This window comes from Corvus hawaiiensis, chromosome 9 (assembly GCF_020740725.1).
Source record: "Corvus hawaiiensis isolate bCorHaw1 chromosome 9, bCorHaw1.pri.cur, whole genome shotgun sequence".
Classification (NCBI taxonomy): domain Eukaryota; kingdom Metazoa; phylum Chordata; class Aves; order Passeriformes; family Corvidae; genus Corvus; species Corvus hawaiiensis.
The window spans coordinates 32,297,309-32,318,877 of record NC_063221.1 but is presented as its reverse complement, the minus strand read 5'-3'; the positions used below and the strand labels follow the sequence as shown (position 1 = coordinate 32,318,877).

Genomic DNA, 21,569 nt, shown 5'->3' with positions numbered 1-21,569 from the left:
CTCCAGGAGAGCTGCAGAGGGACTGGGGACAAGGCCTGGAGGGACAGGACACAGGGAATGGCTTCCCACTGCCAGAGGGCAGGGATAGGAGCCTGGCAGGGATCAGTTGGAGCAGCCTCAGGACCACAGCTGCAGTTACAGAAATCTTTAACTGGGAATGGTTGAAGCCCTTCCTGGAAGTTTTCCTGCCTCTTTTTGAAATCAGCAAATCTGTACCTACAGAGGGAGGCCCTGCTCACTCTGAGCTCAGGGGCTGATGCTGGGGGCAGGAGCGGAAGGCTCAGTTTAAAAACCAAAAACCCCAAGCCCAATCCCTCCAAAGCCCCCAAAAAAAGCCCCCAGCCCTCCCTCAAAAAAACCAAGAGCCCGAACCCAAAAACCCCAATCAATCTCCCTCACAATCAAAAGAAAACACGAAACCAAAAATCCCCTCAAACCCCCCAACCTTGTGCCAGGCCAAAGCCTCTGTGGACATCCCAGGCTTTGCTCTCCATCCCCCAGAACTGTCCCGTCCTGCAATCCGAGGGAGCCCATTCCTGGATGGAGGAGGTGAAATCTCTGGAAGGACTGGAAGCAGCTCAGTGAATTTCAGGCTCTTTTTCCCCCCTCCCTCCCGGGCAGCTGTTCCCAACAGCTCCCTCAGCTCCAGGTGAGGCCGGGAGCTGCTCCCTCTCTCCTTTCCCCATAAAACCTGGCATTCACAGAGGGCCGAGAAGAGGCTGTAATGAAAATGCAGGATTTTATTTAAAAAATGACCAAGAAAATGCCCTTGCAGAACGCAGCAGCAGGAGCTCGTTCCCTCCCCTCGGATCCCGCTCCAGACGCGCGGCCACAGCGGAGCCGAGTCCCGGGAAGCGCCAGGACAGGAGAGGGAAGCCTGGATTGCACAGGTGGAGCAGTTTCCGAATCCAACAGCATAGTTTGGTCTTTACTCTAACAATGATACAACCCAAAGTGACTATGAGTGAAGGGAAGAGAAAAACAGGGAGCAGACGACAGGAAAACGCAAGAGGCAACTCGTTTTCCACGGGAGTTACAAATTGTCAGGAAAAGTGAAACTGCAGCATTACAGGAACTGGTTAATCCGGATTAAATAACGCAGTTCTCCTGGTGGGAATTACAACTCAGGAGCAGAGACAGTAAAATAACAGAGGGTTGCTGGGAATATCAACAGAACACGGTGGGATTCCAGCACAAACACATCCGGGGGTGACAAACGGATTCAACGCAGGAATCGGGAATTGCAGTGGTGGGAGTGCAGTGGCCGGACAGCAGCTCCGGGAGAGGAAAACCAGGGAGTTCCCTTTGCCACAGGACAGAGCAGGAGTTTGGAAGACCAGAGGAACAGTTTGGTTCAGAAACAACCCGCGGGATCCTTCCACAGCGAGGTCGGAATTGGGTTGAGCAAAATTCCTGGTTGTCTTTTAAGAGCCATAAAAAACCTCAGGAAAAAGATGTGGTGGGAGGGGAGCCCCAGCCCGGGCAGCCCCGACCCCCAGGAGCAGCAGGATGTGATTCCCACCCAGCCTGTGCCAGCTCCCTTCTCCTCCTGCCTCGGACACCAACTCCCAGCTGGGGTGTCCGGAGGCTGCTCCTGGTCCCCCTGACGTTCCCAGGCCACAGAGATGAGCTGGAGCTGCTGCACGGACACGATCCATGGATCTGTGTTCACTCCCAGGGACCAGACCCTCCTGGAACACCCGGCCTGGCCTTCGGGAAAATGGGAAAACCCGATGTGAGGCTCTGCTGGATCAATCCTGCTTGGAAAAGGAGTTTCCCAGAGCCACGGGAGAGGGGAGGGACCCTGTGCCCCACACACGGCCAGGGCTGGGAACACCCCGGAGACATCGGGGCCCACAAACATTCCCTGTGTCCATGCAACACAACCAGTGACAAAAACAGGCTTTAGTGGAGAAAACATGGATATCAACATGGATCTCAACGTGGGCAGTCCCTCGGGATCCACAGGCAGCCCAAGGCTCAGCACAGCGTCCCTCTCACTGAGGATTCCTGCAGTGCATCCATTGGGAAACCTGTCCCTACGCATGAGAACTCCTCACTCGGAATGTTCAGACAGGAAACACATCCCGGAAGGAGGGACAAGTACCGAGAGCAGCTCTGGGAGCCTGCAGGGCTGCCTGGGAGCTGGGGGGCAATCCAGGGAATTCCCATCCCTCAGCTCCACAGGGAGGGCAGGAGCAGCCGGGATTCCCTGGGATAAACCAGAACAAGGACAGTTCCAAACCTGTGCCCACATTCCAACACAGAACAAGCCTTAGGAGCAGCTCACTGCCACCCTTCCTGCAAACCCTGCAGGTGGCCCAGGGAGCAGCCGTGTCATGGGGAGTTAAAATCCCCTGGATCTGCAGCCAGAGGCCACAGGAACCACAGGAAACACTTCCAGGACCTGCCCTGGGCTTGGGGCAGACACCCCACGGCCAGCAGCCCCCAGCAGGGGCTGTTCCAGGGGGGATGGAGCCACAGGAGCCTCAGGCCCATGGAAGGCTGCACAAAACCCTTTTTGTTTTCCAGTTCCAAGCCCAGGATCCACCCCGGGAACCAGCAGTGGCTGCGCTGCCCAGGCCCCACAGCCCCAGCAATGCTTCACGGAGCCAGGGATGAATTTGGGATAACCAAAAATGCAAAGCAACACAAAACACCAGGGATCCTCCCTGTACCACTGAGGAAAGGGATTTCTGACGTTCACCTTGGGGTGAAGCCTCCTGCCTTCACTGGAATTCCCAAGGAATGGGGTGCCCTGTAGGGCACCGGCTGCGGCTCCACACCTGGCACAGGTCCTGCAGCTACACAGAACATCCTGAAGGGACCCCTGGGAGGGACAAGGGACACCAGGGAGGGACGGGACAGAGCCCTGTGCTGCCCCACAGGCACCGATCCAAGCTCCAGCTTAGCCCCACGGCCATTCCCAGTCTGTCCCAGAGGATCCCACCTGGCTCCCAGGAGCAGCACAAATGGTGTCAGTTCATCCCAGAGGTGTGAAACACATCAGGAATTCATCATTACCTGGGAGCACAAGTTCCATCATTCCCAGAGGATGCTCCACACCTGCCCTGACACAGCACTGCAGGAGTCACTTCCCTTTGCTTGTTTTCCCTAAAGTTTTATGCTGGGTTTGAGTTTGAATTAACAACAAAGCTGCACTGCTCCCCTGTCCCAGTGCTCCCCTGTTCCCACACATCCCAGAACTTCCCTGTCCCAGTGTTTCCCTATTCCCACATGTCCCAGTGCTCCCCTGTTCCCCAGGTTCACAGAGGTGCTGGGAAAGGACCAACCCCACCCTCCCACCCCAGTGCACCTGGACTTTGCCGACAATGATTCCCTGGGCCTCCTCCATGTCCTTTCCCAGAGCAGCCTCTTTGGGATGGATCAGAGATTCCAGCAGTTTGGAATCCCTGCTCTCAGGTGTGCCTGACACCTGGCCCTGTGCTGAGCCCCTCCCTTGTCCCTCGTGCTCAGCACAGCTGTTCCCTCCACTGAGCATCAGTGATCCTCTTCATTATAAACTTTGATCCTTAACTCTATGGAATTCCAGAAAAAGTTTTACCTACAGTGCACAAAGAATATAATTTGGAAAATATTTACATTTTTGTACAACGACACCACAGCACTTGAATCTAAATTTCTTCATACAAACAAATAGCACCATCAGCCTTTTGCACAAATCCTGCCTAACCAACCCCACAAAGGTGGATTATTGTCAGATGAGGAGACTGGAACCACTGGGAATGGGAATAAGCTCGAGGAGCTGGAGTACTAAACACCCATGAAGGAGGGTTGGACAAGATGAGCTTTAAGGTCCCTCCCACCCCAAGCCAGTGTGGGATTCTCTGATTAAAATAAGAAGAGGCAGGAAATGACTGTGGAAACATCCCAATGAAAGCTCCCGAGAGCACCACGATGACCCCAAGTGCAGGGAAAGCTCCTCCTGCATGAAGGGGGAATGCCTGAGCTTTTCCCAGTGCCTCTGTGCATCCCAGTTTTCCAGGCTGCTGAGGGCACACACAAACTGGCCTGGTGGTGCTTGGCCTTCCTGGGACAACTCTCCCAAGTGAGGGTCAAAGAAAGGATTAACAAGTGACATTCCTGGCCAGGCAGCCCTGGAGTGCTCCCCAAAACCACAGGGAGCCAGGCAGGGAGCAGAGAGCAGCGAGGGAAGCGGGAATGAAGGGATCAGGCAGGGCCAGCACCAGGCTGGGCCAGTGCTCCAGAGGTGCCTCGTTCCCTGCAGGGCACAGCTGGCTCTGCCCTGGGTTGCAGGAGGAAATCCAAGTGTCAGTGGTGCCCGTTTGGTTCATTCATCTACAGCCAAGGCATTCCTTTGGGATACCTTCCAACATTCCATGGCTGAGCTGTGAGCTCAGGGAACAGGGAACACGGGAAGGACAGGGGGCTCACCCCCAGCCCCGGGCCCAGCTCGGTGCCAAGGTCCAGCAGCGCCTTGTGGATCACCACACATGTAAAAAATTTAAAAACCAGCAGCTCCTCCCAGCTAGGGGTGGCAGCTCCCGGGCCAGGACTGGCTGTGCCAAAGGGAATGGCAGCAGGAGGCTCTGGGAAGCGGGAGCTGGAGGGGCTGGATGCCCAGTGCAGTGCCAGCACATCTGCACTGCTGCCCGTTCCCTTCGCTGCGGGCTCGTGGAGTTCATCCCTTGCTGTGCCCCACGGCTCTACTCTACTGTGGGTGCAGCCATTCCCTTTCCCTGGGATGTGGATATTCCCCAGGAACCTGGCAGTCCCGTTAGAGGTCCGGGAAGCGGCTGGGATCCTCCTTGTAGTCGTCGGGAATGGTGAAGATGGAGTCATCGAACTCGTCGTAACGGAACTCCTGGAACGTCACAGTGGCCGTGATGGTGGGGAACACCGGGATATCTGCAGGGCAGGGAAAGGGCACACTGAGGGGCAAGGAAAAGCCAGGAATGGCACCAATCCCCAGCCCTGGAAGGGTCCAAGGCCAGGCTGGATGCGGCTTGGAGCAACCTGGGATGGGAGGGATTTTGAGGTCCCTCCCAACCCAAACTGCTCTGGAATGCTGTGCAAATATGGCAGAGGTAGAGCACAGCCTGCCCGGGATTGTCAGGTTCACACAGCTCCCTGCAGTTCCAGGAATCCTGTATCCCTTAGGAAAGGGGCTAATGCTTTTGGGCAGCTTGTGCTGGGATCATCTATCCCACGAATAAGTTGATTTTACACATTTCCATCTGTTTCAAATGCAACAGTTTTTTATTTTTCACTAAAAGTAAATCTATCACCAGTAATCCTTGAAGAAAAGGAAACACAGGAATGTTAGAAAATATTCCACACCTGAGAGCCTCCTCCAATACAGGAATAATCCAGCACATCCCACTGCCCTCAGAGCAAGGCCCCAGCACTCCTGTGCTCCTGAAATCTCCAGCAACACATTCCGAGGTGAGAGTTCTTTCCCAAATCTCCAAAGAACACCTTCTGAACATGTTGCAGGAGTAAGTGCACGTGTTTAGATCTGGATTGGATATTAGGGAAAATTTCTCCATGGAAAGGGCTGTCCAGCCCTGGCACAGCTGCCCAGGGCAGGGGTGAGTCCCTGTCCCTGCAGGGATTTCAAAGCCATGTGGATGTGGCACTTGGGGACATGGGGCAGTGGTGGCCTTGGCAGTGCTAGGAATGGTTGGGCTTTTCCAAGCCCACATTCTGGATATTTAAAGCCCCAGGACTTGCTGTGTGCTCTTACCTAATTTGACAGGAAAGCCTGGTGGAAGCTTCATTTGAACAAATTCTCTAAGTTTGTTAAAGTGCTTGAAGGGTGCAATGACTTCTAAGACATTCAACAACCTGCAAAGGAGAGCAGAGCCTGTGACAGATCCTCCTGCCACACCTTGTCCCTCTGGAACAGGAAAACATGATCCTAAGGGCCCGGGGAACAGAGGAGGTGACAATGACATCGTTCCCCCTCTCCACTCCAGGGTTTCAGGGTCACCCCACATCCAGCTCCCAGTGATCCAGAATTACAACAAGCCAACATCAGGACAGCAATTCCTTGTCCCCGTTTTCCACAGGAGATGAGGGATGAGGTAGCACCCCCCTCCTCCACGGACATGAGGAACTGACCTGCCTTTGCGCTGGTTTAGGGGACACAATTTTGGGCTAAAACTTGTTATGGGGAAAACCATTTCAGAATTCTGTGGGCTCAGGCCCATTAGGGAGCAGTTACTGATAACCCTGCCCAAAGCTCTGCTCCGTATCAAGCCAGGTAAGGGCTTGGCTCCTCCCCCAGCCACAGCAGCTCCCAGCTCCCCACAGTAAGGGATTCCTAGCTCAACAGCCTGACTGCACTCAACAGCCTGATTTTTGTACTGCCAGCTCCCACTCCTGGGGTCTGGAGGACTCTGCAGTTCATGAAGACGTTAAAACATTCCCTACAGGAATAACACCCATGGCCAGGAGCTTGGACTCACGATTCAATTCCTAACGGGAATTCCTGGCTCATTGCTATTGTGGCTTTGAAGGTTTTCTTGCTCTCCTTGCAGACCAGCTCCCTGCCCAGGTGAGGAGCTCTGTGAGGGAGAGGGAGAGGCAAAGTCAGTGCTTCCCAGGGAAACCGTGAGTTTAGAGGAAGGAAAAGAGCCTTGGGTTGGAAAACATCAGGGAAGAATCCCTACTTTCAAAGGATTTGCTTTATTGTAAAGCTGTGCAGAGTAAAGATAAAAAACCCTCTTAATTTAGATTACTCTGAGTTCTGCTAAACCAGGAGACAAGACAAAAACAGGAAACTACTCCAAGAAAATCTTCCAGCAATGCCTCGTAAACATGGTGTTAATAAACCCTACAGGAAGTGTCTATTAACCACTGCCCAGAGATGCCCACGGCAGGGGATGGAACTGGATGGGCTTTAAGGTCCCTTCCAATCCAAAGCATTCCAGGATTCCCCGCCTGTAGCTGAGGCACTGCCACTGTTCCCACACGCAGGGATCCCCTCCCAGCCCTCTGGAGAACAAACACAGACACCAAACCCAGCGTTCCTCCCTCCCCACAAAATCACACACAAGCAGCACCCACCAAGTGGAGGATACAGAAAGCCCCACCAAACGCCCCCAGCCCCATCCCAGGAATCCAGAGGTGTCCCTGGGATCCCTGTCAGCTGCAGCAGCACTCACTTGCCACTCTCTGCAGAGATGTACTCCTCCCAGGAGATGGTGTTGGGGGACGGCGGCGTCAGCGACTGCCGGCGCACGGGCTGTGGGACAAACACGGCTCAGCTCCCGCTGCCTCCTGTCCCCCCTCAGCCCGACATTCCCTCCTGGAACTGCCCCTCAGCTCCAGCAACAGCCACAAAGCCTGCCCTGCTCATCCCAGGCTCCTGCTCTCAGCCCCCACTGAGGTGTTTGGCCTCCGAGGACACTTTCTATAGGATTGGACTGTGCTGCTCCACCGTAATGAGTTAATTCAGGGGTCTGAGCGCCAAGGCAGCAGCTCCAGCTCACACAGAAATAAATTAATCACTTTAAAAGCTCTGTGTGTGTTCCCAGCTGAAGCCTGGCTCGTTCTGAAGAGCTCTTCATCTCCTGGTGCTAATCACAGGCTTCCTCCCATTTTAATGAAGCTCAAAGGAACACGATTGCCTTTCTGGCTTCCCTTTCATTCCCAACAATCAACATTGGGTCTAAAAGAATCCGAAATGATTTGCCACAGCCAAACCCCTCATCTCTTCTAAGAGACAAATTAAATCTGAATACCCAATATAACCACAGAAATCCCTCCCTGTGTGCACTAATCAGGGTAATTCATTAATGCATCACCACAGTTACACTTGTGGGTCATGTTTATTGTTTTTAAATTACGCCAATCAAAAGAAAATAAAAACATTATCTATGTATTTTGCACAAAGACTGGTGTGCAAGGTTATTCTCCCACATCCTGGGAACAGTTTATCAATTATACCTCAAAATTTTGCTCCATGAGGTTGCCCCCTTTGCTCAGGCTCTCCATGATCGCTTTATTCCGAAGGATGTCCTCCTCACTGAGATGTTCCCTTCTTTTCCTGGATTCCAATACAAGTCCGTTCACCAAGTAGAAATCTGCCAGAAAATTTCCTACTCTCTCCTGCACGAAAGGAATTGGGACATTAATGACTCACAGAAGATAAAATAAAAACATTTCAATTCTTGTGTATCCAATAATGGCAATAAGGGGACTTGGAGATTGAGCTGGAATTCCCCCAGCCCCCACATGGGCTGGCAATGGGCAATCCCAGAACTCCAGCAGAACAGGTACTTCTTATCAAGGGAAGCTTTAAGACAGAGATTGTTTAAGAATTTGAGTGAAATCCCTTTCCAGAGCACTCCCATCCCTGCCTTTCTCTGATGGGAATGCACAGAATCCTTCCTGCACTCCCTGGAATCAACCTGCAGAGATCAGAGACTCCTGGAATGAAGTCATTCCAGTACAATCTGTCCTCCCCCTGCCCAACAGCTACAGTATCTTTCTTCCTAGTTTCTCCTTCTGAAGGCAGTCCAGCAGAGAGATTCCACATGGAATGAACTTGTGACAACTGGGGATACAGGGAGAGGGATTTTTCCTTTGTCCTGAACATCTTATCCTTTCAGAATCCTGGATTGGTTTGCATTGGGAGGGACCTCAAAGCCCACCCAGTGCCACCCCCTACCAGGGCAGGGACACCTTCCACTATCCCAGGCTGCTCCAAGCCCTGTCCAAACTGGCCTGGGGCACTTCCAGGGATGGGGCAGCCACAGCTTCTCTGGGAAATCTGTTCCAGTGCTTCTTCCAGCCCCTTTCCCTCCGCCTTCCTGCCCAGCACCAGGCTCTGAGCTTCCCTCCCACTCACAGTTTTGTCCTCCCTGAAGAGCCACCCTGTCTGGGCCCGTGTGAACGTGATGGATTTGGTGGATAAGGTGGCAGAGTAAATATCACTGCTCATCAAAATGTCAACCTCCTCTTCTGTCTCCATCTCAGATTCCTGGAAGAAAAATTCCAAAATACTCAGCAGAACTTACAAACAACGATTACTTCTTCTAAAAATACACAAATAAATACAAATCCATAAGCCTTGTCCTTTGGATCTTTTCCCAGAAGCAGCATTTCCTGAATTTTCAAATGGTTTTATAAAACCTCTGGCCAAATGGTTTCCAAATAGTTTAATCTTGAATATTAATGTGAATAAAGCATCCAAATGGGATTTATCCAGCAGCTCAGCAGCCACACCCTTTCCAGAGGCAATAATCCATCTGTTTAAGTGATTGGGGGATAAAGCTGTAATTAAAGACTTGACTAATTACAGGGGGTCCAGTGAGTCACGTTGTTATCAGCTGAACTGGCCATGGAGTGACTAAAAGGATGCAAAGCAGTGGGAACGGGTCTGAAAACCCACCTGAAGACACCTAAATTAAGCCCAGTGGAAAGATTAAAAGCAGCACATCATAATTTAAACCATAATCTTTCCAATCTACTCCCATTCCAACTTTTCCTCCATCAGAAATCTGGATTCAAAGCTGGTTTTCCTCACAAAATTCAACGTCACCTTCACAGCTCAAGTTGGAACAACTGAGGGAAAAATTCTTTGGTTTGCAGTCCTTTGGGTCTTTCTGAGGCAAATTTTGTTTAATACATTCCCAAAAAAGCCTGGGATGTGTCCCACCCCCTTCCCAGAGCTTTACCTCGTGATGTATTCGCTGGTAAACTTTTTGCTCATTGTCTAAAACTACAAAAGATTCGGAGGGTGCGGCGTCACCGTTAAAAATGAAGCTTAAATCCCCTCGTTGGCACTTCATGTCTGTAAAGTCTATCAGAGTTGTGTCCAGCCTGTGCAAACAAAGCCACATTTCACACAAATGACCCATAAACACAGGAGGAAAATCAGCTTTCAAGAAGAAAAGCAATTTTTTTAATGGCAAACAAACACATAAAGGGCTGAGTTTTCAGAGGATTTTGTAAGTGAAGCCTGGATGCAGAAATCAACAAAAAATTGCTATAAAGGTCAAGTTTTCTTCAGAAAATTGTATTTGATACTGCCAGCATGAGGAGGGGAGAGAATTAATTCAGTGTTACACATTGAGAAACAACTCCTCAGCACTGTCCTACACAGCCCCTGACTTGAGTAACAATATTGGGACATGACCCAAATTCTGAAGAGGACTAAGAAACAAACTCTTTTTTTTAACCTGACTTAGTTTCATTGCTATTTCTATTTTTCTCCCTCACCAACACAAAGGAAATGCTCCTGCAGACCTGAATAACTGGAAGAAGATGGAGCCAAGGCCATGGATCTCTGTAGCAATTCACATCCAGTGTTGCCAGAGCATTTGTTTCTCTTAAAAAGGTGGTTAAAGAACCTGAACTGGGTGACTTCTTCAGCTCCAAGTGGTGAGGGGTTAAAACTCCTCATACATTTGCCTCTGATTCCAAGGAAAAAACTTTTCTATTTATCTATTTCCCCTCAGTTCAGCCCTTGTACAGGCAGAGCACTCAGAAATGAGAAGGAAAGTAACAGCCCCAGACTCAAATTTCACCTAAAAATTTACTTTACACACCCAAGCTACACCTTTAATAGAGCAAAACTTTCTACAGGTTGAATCTCCAGGATCATATTCTTGCCTGTTTTAAACTTTGGCCCCTGAAGAAAATGCCAGAGAATACATTTGATTCCAAACTAAAGCAGTTGAAGAGCTGAGCTTGAAGAGACTCTTGAAACCCCCCACTGAATTTGTGAATTTGTTACATTAAACACTTTAAAGAGAGAAATTTTATCACTTTGTTTTTTTAACTACAGACTGGAGCAGCAACATTTCTCCACAAAATACTGCAATTTATTTGCAATTGTGTTATAAATATCCCAACCCCTGGTTTTCACTGGCATGTCTGGTAGATAAAGCCTTATCCAGCTGAACTGCTCTTGCTCTATATTTAAGTTAAATTCACCTCAAAGGAGATAATCAGAGAGCCTGAAATTCCAAGCCACAGTGCTGTGTCATGGATGTGCCCAGACTCCTCAGGGGATTCTGTCAGGCCCACTGGGATCCAGCTTTTCCCTGGCACACAGGTATTTGGGTACAAAAGCAGCACTCACCTGATATTTATACCTTGTTTGTGTATTTTACATGCATCAGAAGGCAGAATTCGGGAAAGTAAAGGCACTAAGGGAGGGAGAGAAAAGGCAATCAGGACACTGAGATCCCCCTGCAAAGTATTCCCATTAAAACCATTCCATCAGTTTGATTCTGGAATGTGTTTTAGTACAAATACAGCATTTTCCATCATCATCTCAGTCAAACACAACCAACACCAGGGGTATTTCTGTTTGATAAAACCAAATTGTAATTGCACACACTGCTTCCAATATCAGCCAGAATTTCTATCTCCATCACAGGTAAACCATTTATAAATTCTAATAATTCTGGCTGTTCACAATTTGAGTTCTGGCATTTGACAGTTTATACATTGCACCAACTGAAAGCCTGGCTCCAATTAAAGCAGAAAAAATGGCCCAAAGCATTAAGCTTGGACTAAGCCTTTATTAAAGCACACAGAATCATGGAATCCCAGACTGGTGTGGGTTGGGAGGGACCTTAAGGATCATCCCATTCCACCCCTTGCCATGGGCAGGGACACCTTCCATGGACCACGTTCTTAAAGCAAACAGCTCCTTCCCTCCCTTACTGAGTCACTGGATGACCGAAGAGAATTCAGCCTCAAAAGTGAATAACCAAAAATAAATCTGGAAAAAGTTGTGTGTCCTTTCCTTAGGACTCAGATCTTGAGCACTGGACTGTGAATGTTCCAGCACAAACCAGAGGAGAACAAGTGTGCTGCAGGCTGATTGCATTATCTCCCTGAGGGAGGGACATGGAATCACTCACCCCAACTTTGAAAATCCCAGTGAAGCTCTAGATAGAAGTCACCTAGCTGAGAAGAAAAGAAGAATGTATTAACAAGCTTTTGAGGCTAAATAACTGTAAAATTTGCTGAAACACAGGCAGAAGTTGTGTTTGGCAAACAAGGAAAACTTTCTCGAACGTTGTACTTGAATTTACACTGAACTTAAACATTACTGAAGCTTTAGCTGCAGCAGAATCAATAATGGTACAATGATGTAACTCATTTGAACTCACATTTTTAATCATTTTTTAATACTAATTCACACTACCATCAAGCCCTGGATTGCAAAAGATTTATTGTAAACATGTGTTTAAAAAACACCTATGGAGCTCTCTGCTTGCTCTGATTGATCCCATCCAACCCCACGGAATTAGAATTAATTATACAATAATTAATGAGTCAAGTTTCAGGCAGGAGTATTGCAAACACCCATTTCCACTGGCCTTGTGGAAATGTGCTGGAGTCATCAGGTCAGACCTCCTGTGCCTCCAGCCAAAGCCAACCCCATCACGAGGGTGCTCAGGGATCACCACCACGGCTCAGCTTTCAGAGGGACAATTTCATTAACTTGTGATAAACACCTGCATTTCTGCAAACTGCTGCCCCCAAACTGAGCAAAATTTCACTGTGCCCAAGGGGAATTGGCTGCTGGATGCTGATGGAGAATGAAACCAAAAATCCCCTCCATCACTGAGCAAGTGTCATCTGGGGACTGAACAGACCAGGAAATTATTCACTGATACAAGACTTAAGAAAGCCCTAATGATCTAAAGAAATAGAGATTCTTTAAGTCTGAGATTGCAAAGATGACGAGCAGGTCTGTCTTACATAAACCTTTTATTTGAATTTCTAAAAGTTGAAAGGAAGCATTATCTTAAAATAAATATAATTCTGTGACCTCTTAAAACGGAGCCAAGATTGCTTTTAAGAGCAAAGGACTGGTAAAAACATGGAAAAAACTTCCTGACAGTTTTCCAGAGTGTCCATACTCAGAACACAAGCCACTGCCTTCCACCCCATCTGTTTCTGTCAGCACAACTCACCTCTTTCAGGGCTTTTAACAACCGAGGTCTCTTCTCTTCAACACTTTCCCTGGACTGCTGCTTGAGCTTCCTCAGGAGTGCTGAAACTGCACAGGAATTAATCCATGAACTCAGTTTGTTCGGTAATTACAGGTGAGTGCCTTACTTGAAGTCTTAAACCCAACAATGCAATGGAACATTTCATCAGACCTCTGAGAAATTAATCCCAGTTACAGTAAGTGCACATTAACCTGCTCTGGTCACCCCAGGAAGAAACTGTTTGTAAAATAAACTAAATAATCATGCCAAGAGGGTTTTTACACAGGTATTAGTAAATAAGTGGGTACAAATACATGGCATTGAATATGTGTGACATCTGCTCCACTGAGAAAATCAGTAGTGAGGAGCTGACATGAGAATGCTGTTGGTAGATTACAATTTAGTGCATTAATATATTAATAATACATTTATAGATGTAATATATAGTGAGTTTTCTGCTATAGGAATGCACCACCACACATGGCAGTACCAAATACTGTTAACATCCACCAGTGAGTAGCACCAGAATAATTTCCCTCTACTACTCCATGTCTGAGGTGAATAAATAATATTTGAATAATAAATAATAAATTATATTTCCCCACTGGCCTGTTGAGATGCAGCCTAAAAGCCACATCCCATTGGCAACTGGTACAAAAACAAACCTGTGACCACAAGGAGCAGCTCCAAGGAGATGATCCCACACAGCTAAAATCCATTTGGATCCTGTCACTCCCATTCCAAACCTGGAATGCTCGTGCAGAGCTTTCCCAATCCCTTCAGTCTGAGCAGAGTTAACAGTTGGCTTATGTAACCCAGTGCAACTTCTTATCACGGAAATGGATGTGCCTTATCACGTTTAGATATAAAATGTTCAGCTGATTAAGAGAAACCTTTCAGAGAGCTGAAAGAGCACTGTGGGAAAATAACACATCTTGAGAGCTTTGCCTTCCTGTTCTGAATGAGCCCCAGTTTGGGATTAATTGGCAAATTTGGATGAAGGAAGAGGTGCTTACTCATCTGTCTGTCTCCATAGCTGATGGCTTCGGCCAGAGGGCTCCATCCCTGAGCGTTTTTCACCTTTACTGGAGCATTATGGGCTAAAAGCAGGTGGGCACATTCTAGGACAAAATATCCACAAAATATCCACAGTTATTAACAGCAAACATCAGGGATGCAGCAGGATCAGTCAGAATAAAACTCCACTAAAGCAATGCATATCAGAGATATTACACAGATTATCGAAACACGTATCTGGAATCTGACTCACTCTAACAAACAAAGCCATCTATGCAAGTCCTTCCTGCACTCCCCTGTTCAATATTAGCACTAAAAATCATTGCTGATCAGCCACCAATTACATAACACTGCACATTTGTCCCTCCTGCTACGTGGATTTTGCTTTTTATAACATTTCTGCATGTCAGATACACACGCCACTATGGAACAAGGATATTTATATTTAATGGATGACATCAGCTCTCTCTGCTTCACACACAAACCCATGCACCAAGAGATACCTCAGCGCCTTCATCCCTCTCCGAGGGGTGAACGGACCATGGGGACACGGATTTGGGGCAAGTCCCAAGTCCATCAGGTGTATGGGAGGCAGAGGAGGCTGAGGCACCAACACATCCCTGTGTCCCAGAACAACCTGGGGAATCTGGGATTTAAAGAGGGCAAACAGGCGCTGCTGTTCCAGGAAAGCCTCAGAGCAGGTGTGTAACCCAACTGTACCACGCAGCTGCACTTGCATTCCCTGTCCACAGGTGAAAAGTGACAGTGGAATGAAAAAATTAAGGAGACAAGGAGGGTTCCAGTGTTCCCATGTGCTCCTTGGAAACGGTTCTTCATTTTCCAACCACAGGGAAACCTCAGCACATGTCACTGAAGCCACCCTGAGCTGTCTGGAGCTGATGGAGCAGGCCCAGCTGGAGCTGGAGCTGAAGGAATGTCTCATCACCAAGACTGGGACTTCCTGGGTTATTTTCCTACCACAGGTGCCACAGGAAACTGCACTGGTCATTCCAGATGCAGCAGCTGTGAGTCAGTGGCAGGCTCAGAGGCTGGGGAGGAAGAGATATTTCCCTGCTGAATGAACTGTCTCCTGTGGGAATAAACAAAGGCCCTGACTAACCCAGCCAAGACACTGAGGGATTTTTATGGTTCCTTAAACACAGTGCCCAGGACAAGAACATCACTCTGCAAGGAGCAGGCAAATAAGCTTGGAATTACCATCCAGATTCCATTTCCAGTTCAATAAACAGGCTGGGAGAGCTGGGGGTGTTCACCTGGAGATAAGAAGGATCCATGGAGAACTCAGAGCCCCTTGCAGTGCCTAAAGGGGCTCCAGGAGAGCTGGAGAGGGACTGGGAATAAGGAGTGACAGGGAAGGGGGAATGGCTTCACTGCCAGAGGGTTAGATGGGATATTGGGAATAAACCCCAGATTTCTTTTCCCACTCTTCTCCAAATCCATGTGGCATCTTCTTCCCAGAAAACCTCACTAGCTTGAAACACAAGATTACATCCCTTTTTCCTCTTGCCCCCAAATCTTCAAGATCACTTGAAGAAGAAACAAAACAAATGGTTCTACCCACCTTTATGTCCCAACATCACAGCAAGATGTAAAGGAGTGTTTCCTAAAATAAACCATAGAAATAAAAGAGATTAGATTAAAGTTACCAGAATCCATTGCAATCCCTTCCTTAGGAAACCCCAGTTCCTGCTCTAACCCAGAAACACACCAACACCCACCAGAGGAGTGACATTTTTCTAAGCAACCCTGTGGATTGTAATTGTCAAAATAAATATTTCAAGATACATTTCATGGGCCAAGAGAGGGTTTTTAATGATATCTTGAAACTCACTCCAGGCAAAGAGGTCCAGTTGTGTCTCTGAGAATGACACAACCCAAACCCCACTGCTCCCCACGGGCTGAAGGGTCTGATCCCTTCACAGCCTGACATATCTGGGTTAAAAGCTACTCACAGATATGATACTGATTAAAAATTTAACAGCCTGTTGTATTAATTTTTCAAAGACTGAGTACTCATTTTTTACAACTACAGCACTGGGCATATTAAGAAGGAACAGCACCTTCACTACAAAGCTGCCTTTTGGTTGTTTCCAAAGAAAGCTTTGGGGATGATCAGCAGCCTCTCAAACCTGCCCCCATTTTCCTGGCAATGCTCATGACACAGGTGGTATTTGTGTTGTTAAATATTCACTGTGAGGCACCCAGAGCTGTTTTTCCTGGATTAATGCTGCTACCAGGCTCATGACACACTTCATTTAGGGAGCTTAAGGACGCAAAGTTCTTCCATTTAACTGTATTTTGCACATTTAAACACTTTCTTAGAGCAGTCGAGAGAAAAAATGCTGCAGAACAAATTTCTTGTGCAATTCTAACACACACACACTTGATTGAGAGTTATTTTCTAACTTCCATTTTGTCAGCAGGAAGAACCTGCTTTGTGCAGAGGATGTGCTGCACATCTGGGAGAGGCTGCTACAGAAATGCCAGCACCCTGCAGCATCATGGAATTTTGGATGGAGATGGAAACTCTGCCCTGCTTGCCCAAGAGGGGTTGAAAGGGCTGTTCAATGTGTCCTGCATTTCATCCTTGCAGGACACTGACAGCATCCCAGGAAGCCACATCCCAGCTCATTATACACTAACCCAGCTAAACTCCTGCTTCTATTAATAGCTGCTCCAACATCTGGGAGCCAGCACAGCACTGGGAATCCTGGATGCTGCCAGGCTCTGGTAGGGATGGAAATAACCTTCCTGAGGAGCACATTTGAGAGGGAGCCACACCGTGTGCTCAGGAAATGCAAATGATGTGATCCATGGGAAAATGCTTTCATAGAATCATGGAATCACAGGTTGGAAAATCCCTCCAGGATCACTGAGCCCAAGCTGTTCCAAATCCCTCCCTTGTCCCCAGCCCAGAGCCCTGAGTGCCACCTCCAGCCCTTCCTTGGACACCTCCAGGGATGGGCACTCCAAACCTCCCTGGGCAGCCCCTGCCAAGGCCTGAGCACCCTTTCCATGCAGAAATTCCTGCTGATGTCCACTCTGAGCCTGCCCAGCCCAGCCTGAGGCCGTTCCCTCTCCTCCTGTCCCTGTTCCCTGCCAGCAGAGCCCGACCCCCCCGGCTGTCCCCTCCTGTCAGGGACTTGTGCAGAGCCACAAGGTCCCCCCTGAGCCTCCTTTGCTCCAGGCTGAGCCCCTTTCCCAGCTCCCTCAGGAATTCTCCAGCCCCTTCCCAGCTCCCTCAGCCTCTCCTGGGGCTCCAGCCCCTTTCCCAGCTCCACTCCCTGCTCTGGACACACTCCAGCCCCTCAAGGTCTTTGTTGGAATGAGGGGCCCAGAACTGAACCCAGGGTTTGAGGTGAGGCCTCAACCAGTGCCCAGCACAGCTACAGCCCCCTGTCCCAAGAAATCAGTGCTCCAGCAGCTCCTGGAATCCTGCCTGTGCACATCCAGGCCTGCTGGCACAGAAACACACCTCGAACACAGCACCTGTCCCCACACACGTGTGGCCTTTCACCTCTGCTGAGGCACCTGCACACCTACAGGGAGCCAGGGCTGTTTTTTCCAGCTGTTTTCCAGCAGTAATTCAGCAAGAGGATTTGTCTGTTCCAGGATTTAAGGTCTTAAATGCATGTTATAATAAAACTGTAAGTCATCTACTAGGTGTAGCTACAGGCTTCTCCCAGGAAACTCATTGTTTGGGAATAATGACACTGGCCTTCCTCTGGGCAGTGATTTGGAGGTTAATTTAGGGAGCCGGGCAGGCACTCAATTAACACTCAATTGCTTTTAGCAGAACAGCAGGAGTCTCCCATTCCACAGGATTTGGCTTTCCTGCACTGAACCAACACTAAAACAGGCCTGGATTATTAACAATAAGTTCTCTCTCCCCTCTGTCCAATCCTTATCACATCCCAGGATTCCTCTGGTGTATTTCTGAGCAAATGATCAGCTGGAGTGTCCCCCAAATAATTCCCAGCTCCAGTGTGTAAACAAGTGACAGACGGAATCAGGCAGGAAGAAAACAATAACAAGGAAATGTTACTCAGCCCTTTGGAATGTCAAGCCATCAAGAGGTTTGTTGTGGGTTTTTTTCTGAATAGTTCAAGTAAAAACTTGGAGGAAGATGGTGAGTCAGAGATCCCCAAAGTGTCCCAACTCTAAGCAGAGCTGGGAAAGCAAAGAGGTATTAACTGGAGATTTATATAGGATATATATGGATTAAAAAAGAATGGAATCAATGTTTGTGATACACACTGAGGGTGAAAGTGCAACAAAGAGGGATCAGGAAGTGCCTTCAAGTAAAGATCTGGAGTTGCTGCTGCTGCTGAGTTGCTTGAAGAGGAACTGGAGGAGGAACAGGGAGAAGCAGCAGCAGGAATAGAGCGAGTGGGAAAAATCCTCCCCAAGTCTGCTGCTTTCATTCTAGCAGGATTTGCTGGAATGAAGGTGGCAGGATAAACAGATCTGTAGCTGGATTTGGAACACTGCCCTTAGGAAAGCGCTGTGCCAGTTGTAGGGAACACTCCTGCCCATCCTGGCTGGGAGCTGAGCCCTGTGTTACTCTGCATCCCTCAGCTTCGTTCCAGTGCCCAATGCCACCACAGATACAGCTGGAATTCCTGATTCCATCACTCCTGCCATCGTGCCACTCCCAGACACCCTCTATCTTCGTGTCCCTTTTGAATCTACAGACCACAATTAAGCACAGCCAATCTCCTTATCAGAAACACAACACAAGTGTCCCCTTTATCACAACTTCTCAGACACCACACACGTGGAACTTGGAATTCTCCAGCAGAAACGGATCATGTTCCTCTTGAAACAGGTATTAAAAATAGAGATTAAAACTAACCACGAAGGTCAAGCTGATCCCCCAGGCTAATTTATTTGTTAACAGTATAAAGCATTCCCCAAATTAAAGTGTTTTTAAAAGGCCTGGCAAGACATTCAATATTTACAAATTTCAGAGCAGCACAAGGATCAGATTCCACCTCTGCCACTGACACTGCTGTGGACAGAGCATTTGCAGAGGAGCAGCCGTGAACAACTCTCTCAAAATCCAGAACCACAGCATTTAAAAAGAAAGGAGAAAAAAGGTTTGGTTTTTTCTAGCCTGAGGAAATATCAAAGACTGCTCTGCCAACAGCCAAAGGAAGCGCTCATCATCCCCCAAAGCAAACAGGTGACAGCTCAGACACCTTAAAAAGAACGAATCTTTTAAATGCAATGGGATCTTGGACACAGAACAACACCTGGGCAGAGGCAGCTCTGCCAGGACAGTGCCGGTACTGGAGCCAACACTGCTCATTCATATTACGAAAATCATGGAATTACGGAATGGTTTGGGTTGGAACGGACCTTAAAGCCCATCCAGTGCCACACCTTCCCACTGTCCCAGGCTGCTCCAAGCCCCAGTGTCCAGCCTGGCCTTGGGCACTGCCAGGGATCCAGGGGCAGCCCCAGCTGCTCTGGGCACCCTGTGCCAGGGCCTGCCCGCCCTCCCAGGGAACAATTCCTTCCCAGTATCCCATCCAGCCCTGCCTTCTATCAGAAGAAGCCATCCTCCTTGTCCAGTCACTCCATCCCTTGTCCAAAGTCCTTCCTAAAGGGGATTCACACACCCTTAGGAAACTCCCATATAAAACTCCCACGAATTCCCTACTTCCCCGTTCCGCATCCGCACCTCCCGCCCCGGCGGGACGCGGTCCCGAGCCCCGGATGCCCCGGTGTGTCCCGCTCACCGTGACTGTCCTTCTGGGCGATGCCCTGGGTGCGGATGAGCGCCGAGAGCCGCCGCACGTCCCCCTTGAACACGCACTCGTGCACGGGGAAGGGGCCGCGCTCGGGCCCGGCGGGAGCGGCCCGGGCCGGCGGGCGGTGCCGGTGCGCTCCGGGCCCGCGGTGCCCCCCGGCCCGCCCGCCCTTCCCGCCCGTGAAGGCGCCCCCGGGCGCCGCGGCCGCCTCGTCCTCGCCGGCCGCCAGCAGGTCCCCGTCCTCCTTGCTGGGCTTGTGGTCCCTGCGCAGCGAGCGGAGCTTCTCGCCGGTCATGGCCGGCGAGAGCGCCCGGAGCGCTCGGAGCCCGCGGGGCCGGTCCCGCCCGGAGCCCCCGGAGCGGCCGCAGCTCCGCCCGCGCCTCACGGGCCTCGGCTCCGCGCCGCCATCTTGCGCCGCCGCTCTCGCGAGACTGCGCCGCACCGCGAGGGCGCGCGGGCGGAGCCACGGAGTGACCGGGAGGGGCGGGGCGGGATCCGCCCCCACGGGCACGGCCTGAGGGGCGGGAGCGGGGGTCGGGCATCGATCGCAGCAACCACATCCTGAGGGACGGGATCGGGGATCGGACACCGATCCCAACGGGCACGGCCTGAGGGACGGGATCGGGGATGGGATCGATCGCAACAACCATATCCTGAGGGACGGGATCGGTCCCAACGGGCACGGCCTGAGGGGCGGGAACGGGGATGGGCTCGATCGCAACAACCACATCCTGAGGGACGGGATCGGAGATCGGGCACCGATCCCAACGGGCACGGCCTGAGGGACGGGATCGGTCCCAAAGGGCACCTCCTGAGGGACGGGATCGGGCACCGATCCCAGCGGGCACATCCTGAGGGACCGGGACAGATAGAGTCCACGACTCCCTGGGCAGCCGTTCCAGTGCTTTTCCACCCTCCTCGGAAAGTTCTTCGGGGAATGATGGGACCTGGACAAGTCTTCCTCAAAAACACGTGCGGGGAAAGGGAAAAACGGGACAGTCCCCTTGTCGTAGTGCGAGCCCTTGTGGGTGCATTGTCAGCTCAGAAAGGACCTGTTTGGGTCGGAGCTTCCCAACTTCCCACAGCACTTCCCGGTCCTGGGCCAGTTCTGCAAGTTTCTGCTTCCAGTATGGAATGAATAACTGTAAAAGTGATGATGTCCCAAATTCCTGGTAAATTGGATTTTTTACTAATTCTTCCAGGGAAAACAAGCCCCAAGTTGCCAGGAAGACCAGACCTGCTGTGATAACAGAACTGCCTTCCTGCTGACCTCATCTTTCCCCAGCTTGCATCATCTCCCTCATCCCAAGTGGCCAAGGAGAATTCCAGGCAGATTTTGGAATTCTGTGCCTGTTGTCCCCAGCTGCTTCCCACACAGCTTTTTACAGTCTTAACACAGACTTTTAAGTAATTTCAGGAAAGAAATCCCAAAGATTTGTTTTTGCTCTATACTCCAGTGGTCTTTCCAATGAGATTTTTCTGTCTCTCCTTGTTTTTTGAGGAAAGTCGAACCCATTTGCAGGCAGAATGTGAGAGGCTGGCTCTGTCAGCAGTTCTGATGCCTCCTGTCTGTTCTCCCGTGCTGGAAACACGCGGAGCACAGCTGGTCTTGCGGCAGGGATGGATTGGCTCAGGTTTTAGCTGATGTTAGAAGCCTCACGCTGCATTTTTAATTACTGGAGGCATGAAGTCACTGTTTACCAGCTTATTATGGGCTCCCTTATTCACCCCACAAATGGAACCGAGGCATTACTCATGGGAAGGGCTCTGGGAAAACTGCTGTTTGTAGGGAATCCCAACTGTGGGATTATTGTACACTTAAAAATTC

The 21,569-nt window shown here is 49.8% G+C and overlaps 1 protein-coding gene across 1 annotated transcript; it reads right to left on the bottom strand.

Annotated features, from left to right (window-relative positions):
• Positions 1 to 720: 720 nt before the first annotated feature.
• Positions 721 to 20,126, bottom strand: ANKRD13C (ankyrin repeat domain 13C). The gene is made up of 13 exons (XM_048312849.1): positions 19,730 to 20,126; positions 15,547 to 15,588; positions 13,964 to 14,068; positions 12,930 to 13,015; positions 11,868 to 11,913; positions 11,078 to 11,144; positions 9,669 to 9,813; positions 8,840 to 8,971; positions 7,936 to 8,097; positions 7,152 to 7,231; positions 6,453 to 6,551; positions 5,729 to 5,829; positions 721 to 4,890 (listed from the first exon to the last, which is right to left on the bottom strand). Exons 1-13 carry the CDS (start codon positions 20,034 to 20,036, stop codon positions 4,760 to 4,762), a joined length of 1,503 nt encoding a protein of 500 aa, XP_048168806.1. The 5' UTR covers positions 20,037 to 20,126; the 3' UTR covers positions 721 to 4,759.
• Positions 20,127 to 21,569: the final 1,443 nt, after the last annotated feature.

What these genes read in the sequence shown, in the direction of transcription:
- ANKRD13C (XM_048312849.1), bottom strand. Translation starts at nt 20,036, where the DNA reads ATGACCGGCGAGAAGCTCCGCTCGCTGCGCAGGGACCACAAGCCCAGC. An exon ending in TCATGGAGCAAAATTTTGAG is followed by an intron (nt 7,232 to 7,935) that starts GTATAATTGATA and finishes TTTGTCCCACAG; the next exon opens with CCCGTGCGCCGGCAGTCGCT. An exon ending in ATCTCTGCAGAGAGTGGCAA is followed by an intron (nt 6,552 to 7,151) that starts GTGAGTGCTGCT and finishes TCTCCCTCACAG; the next exon opens with AGCTCCTCACCTGGGCAGGG.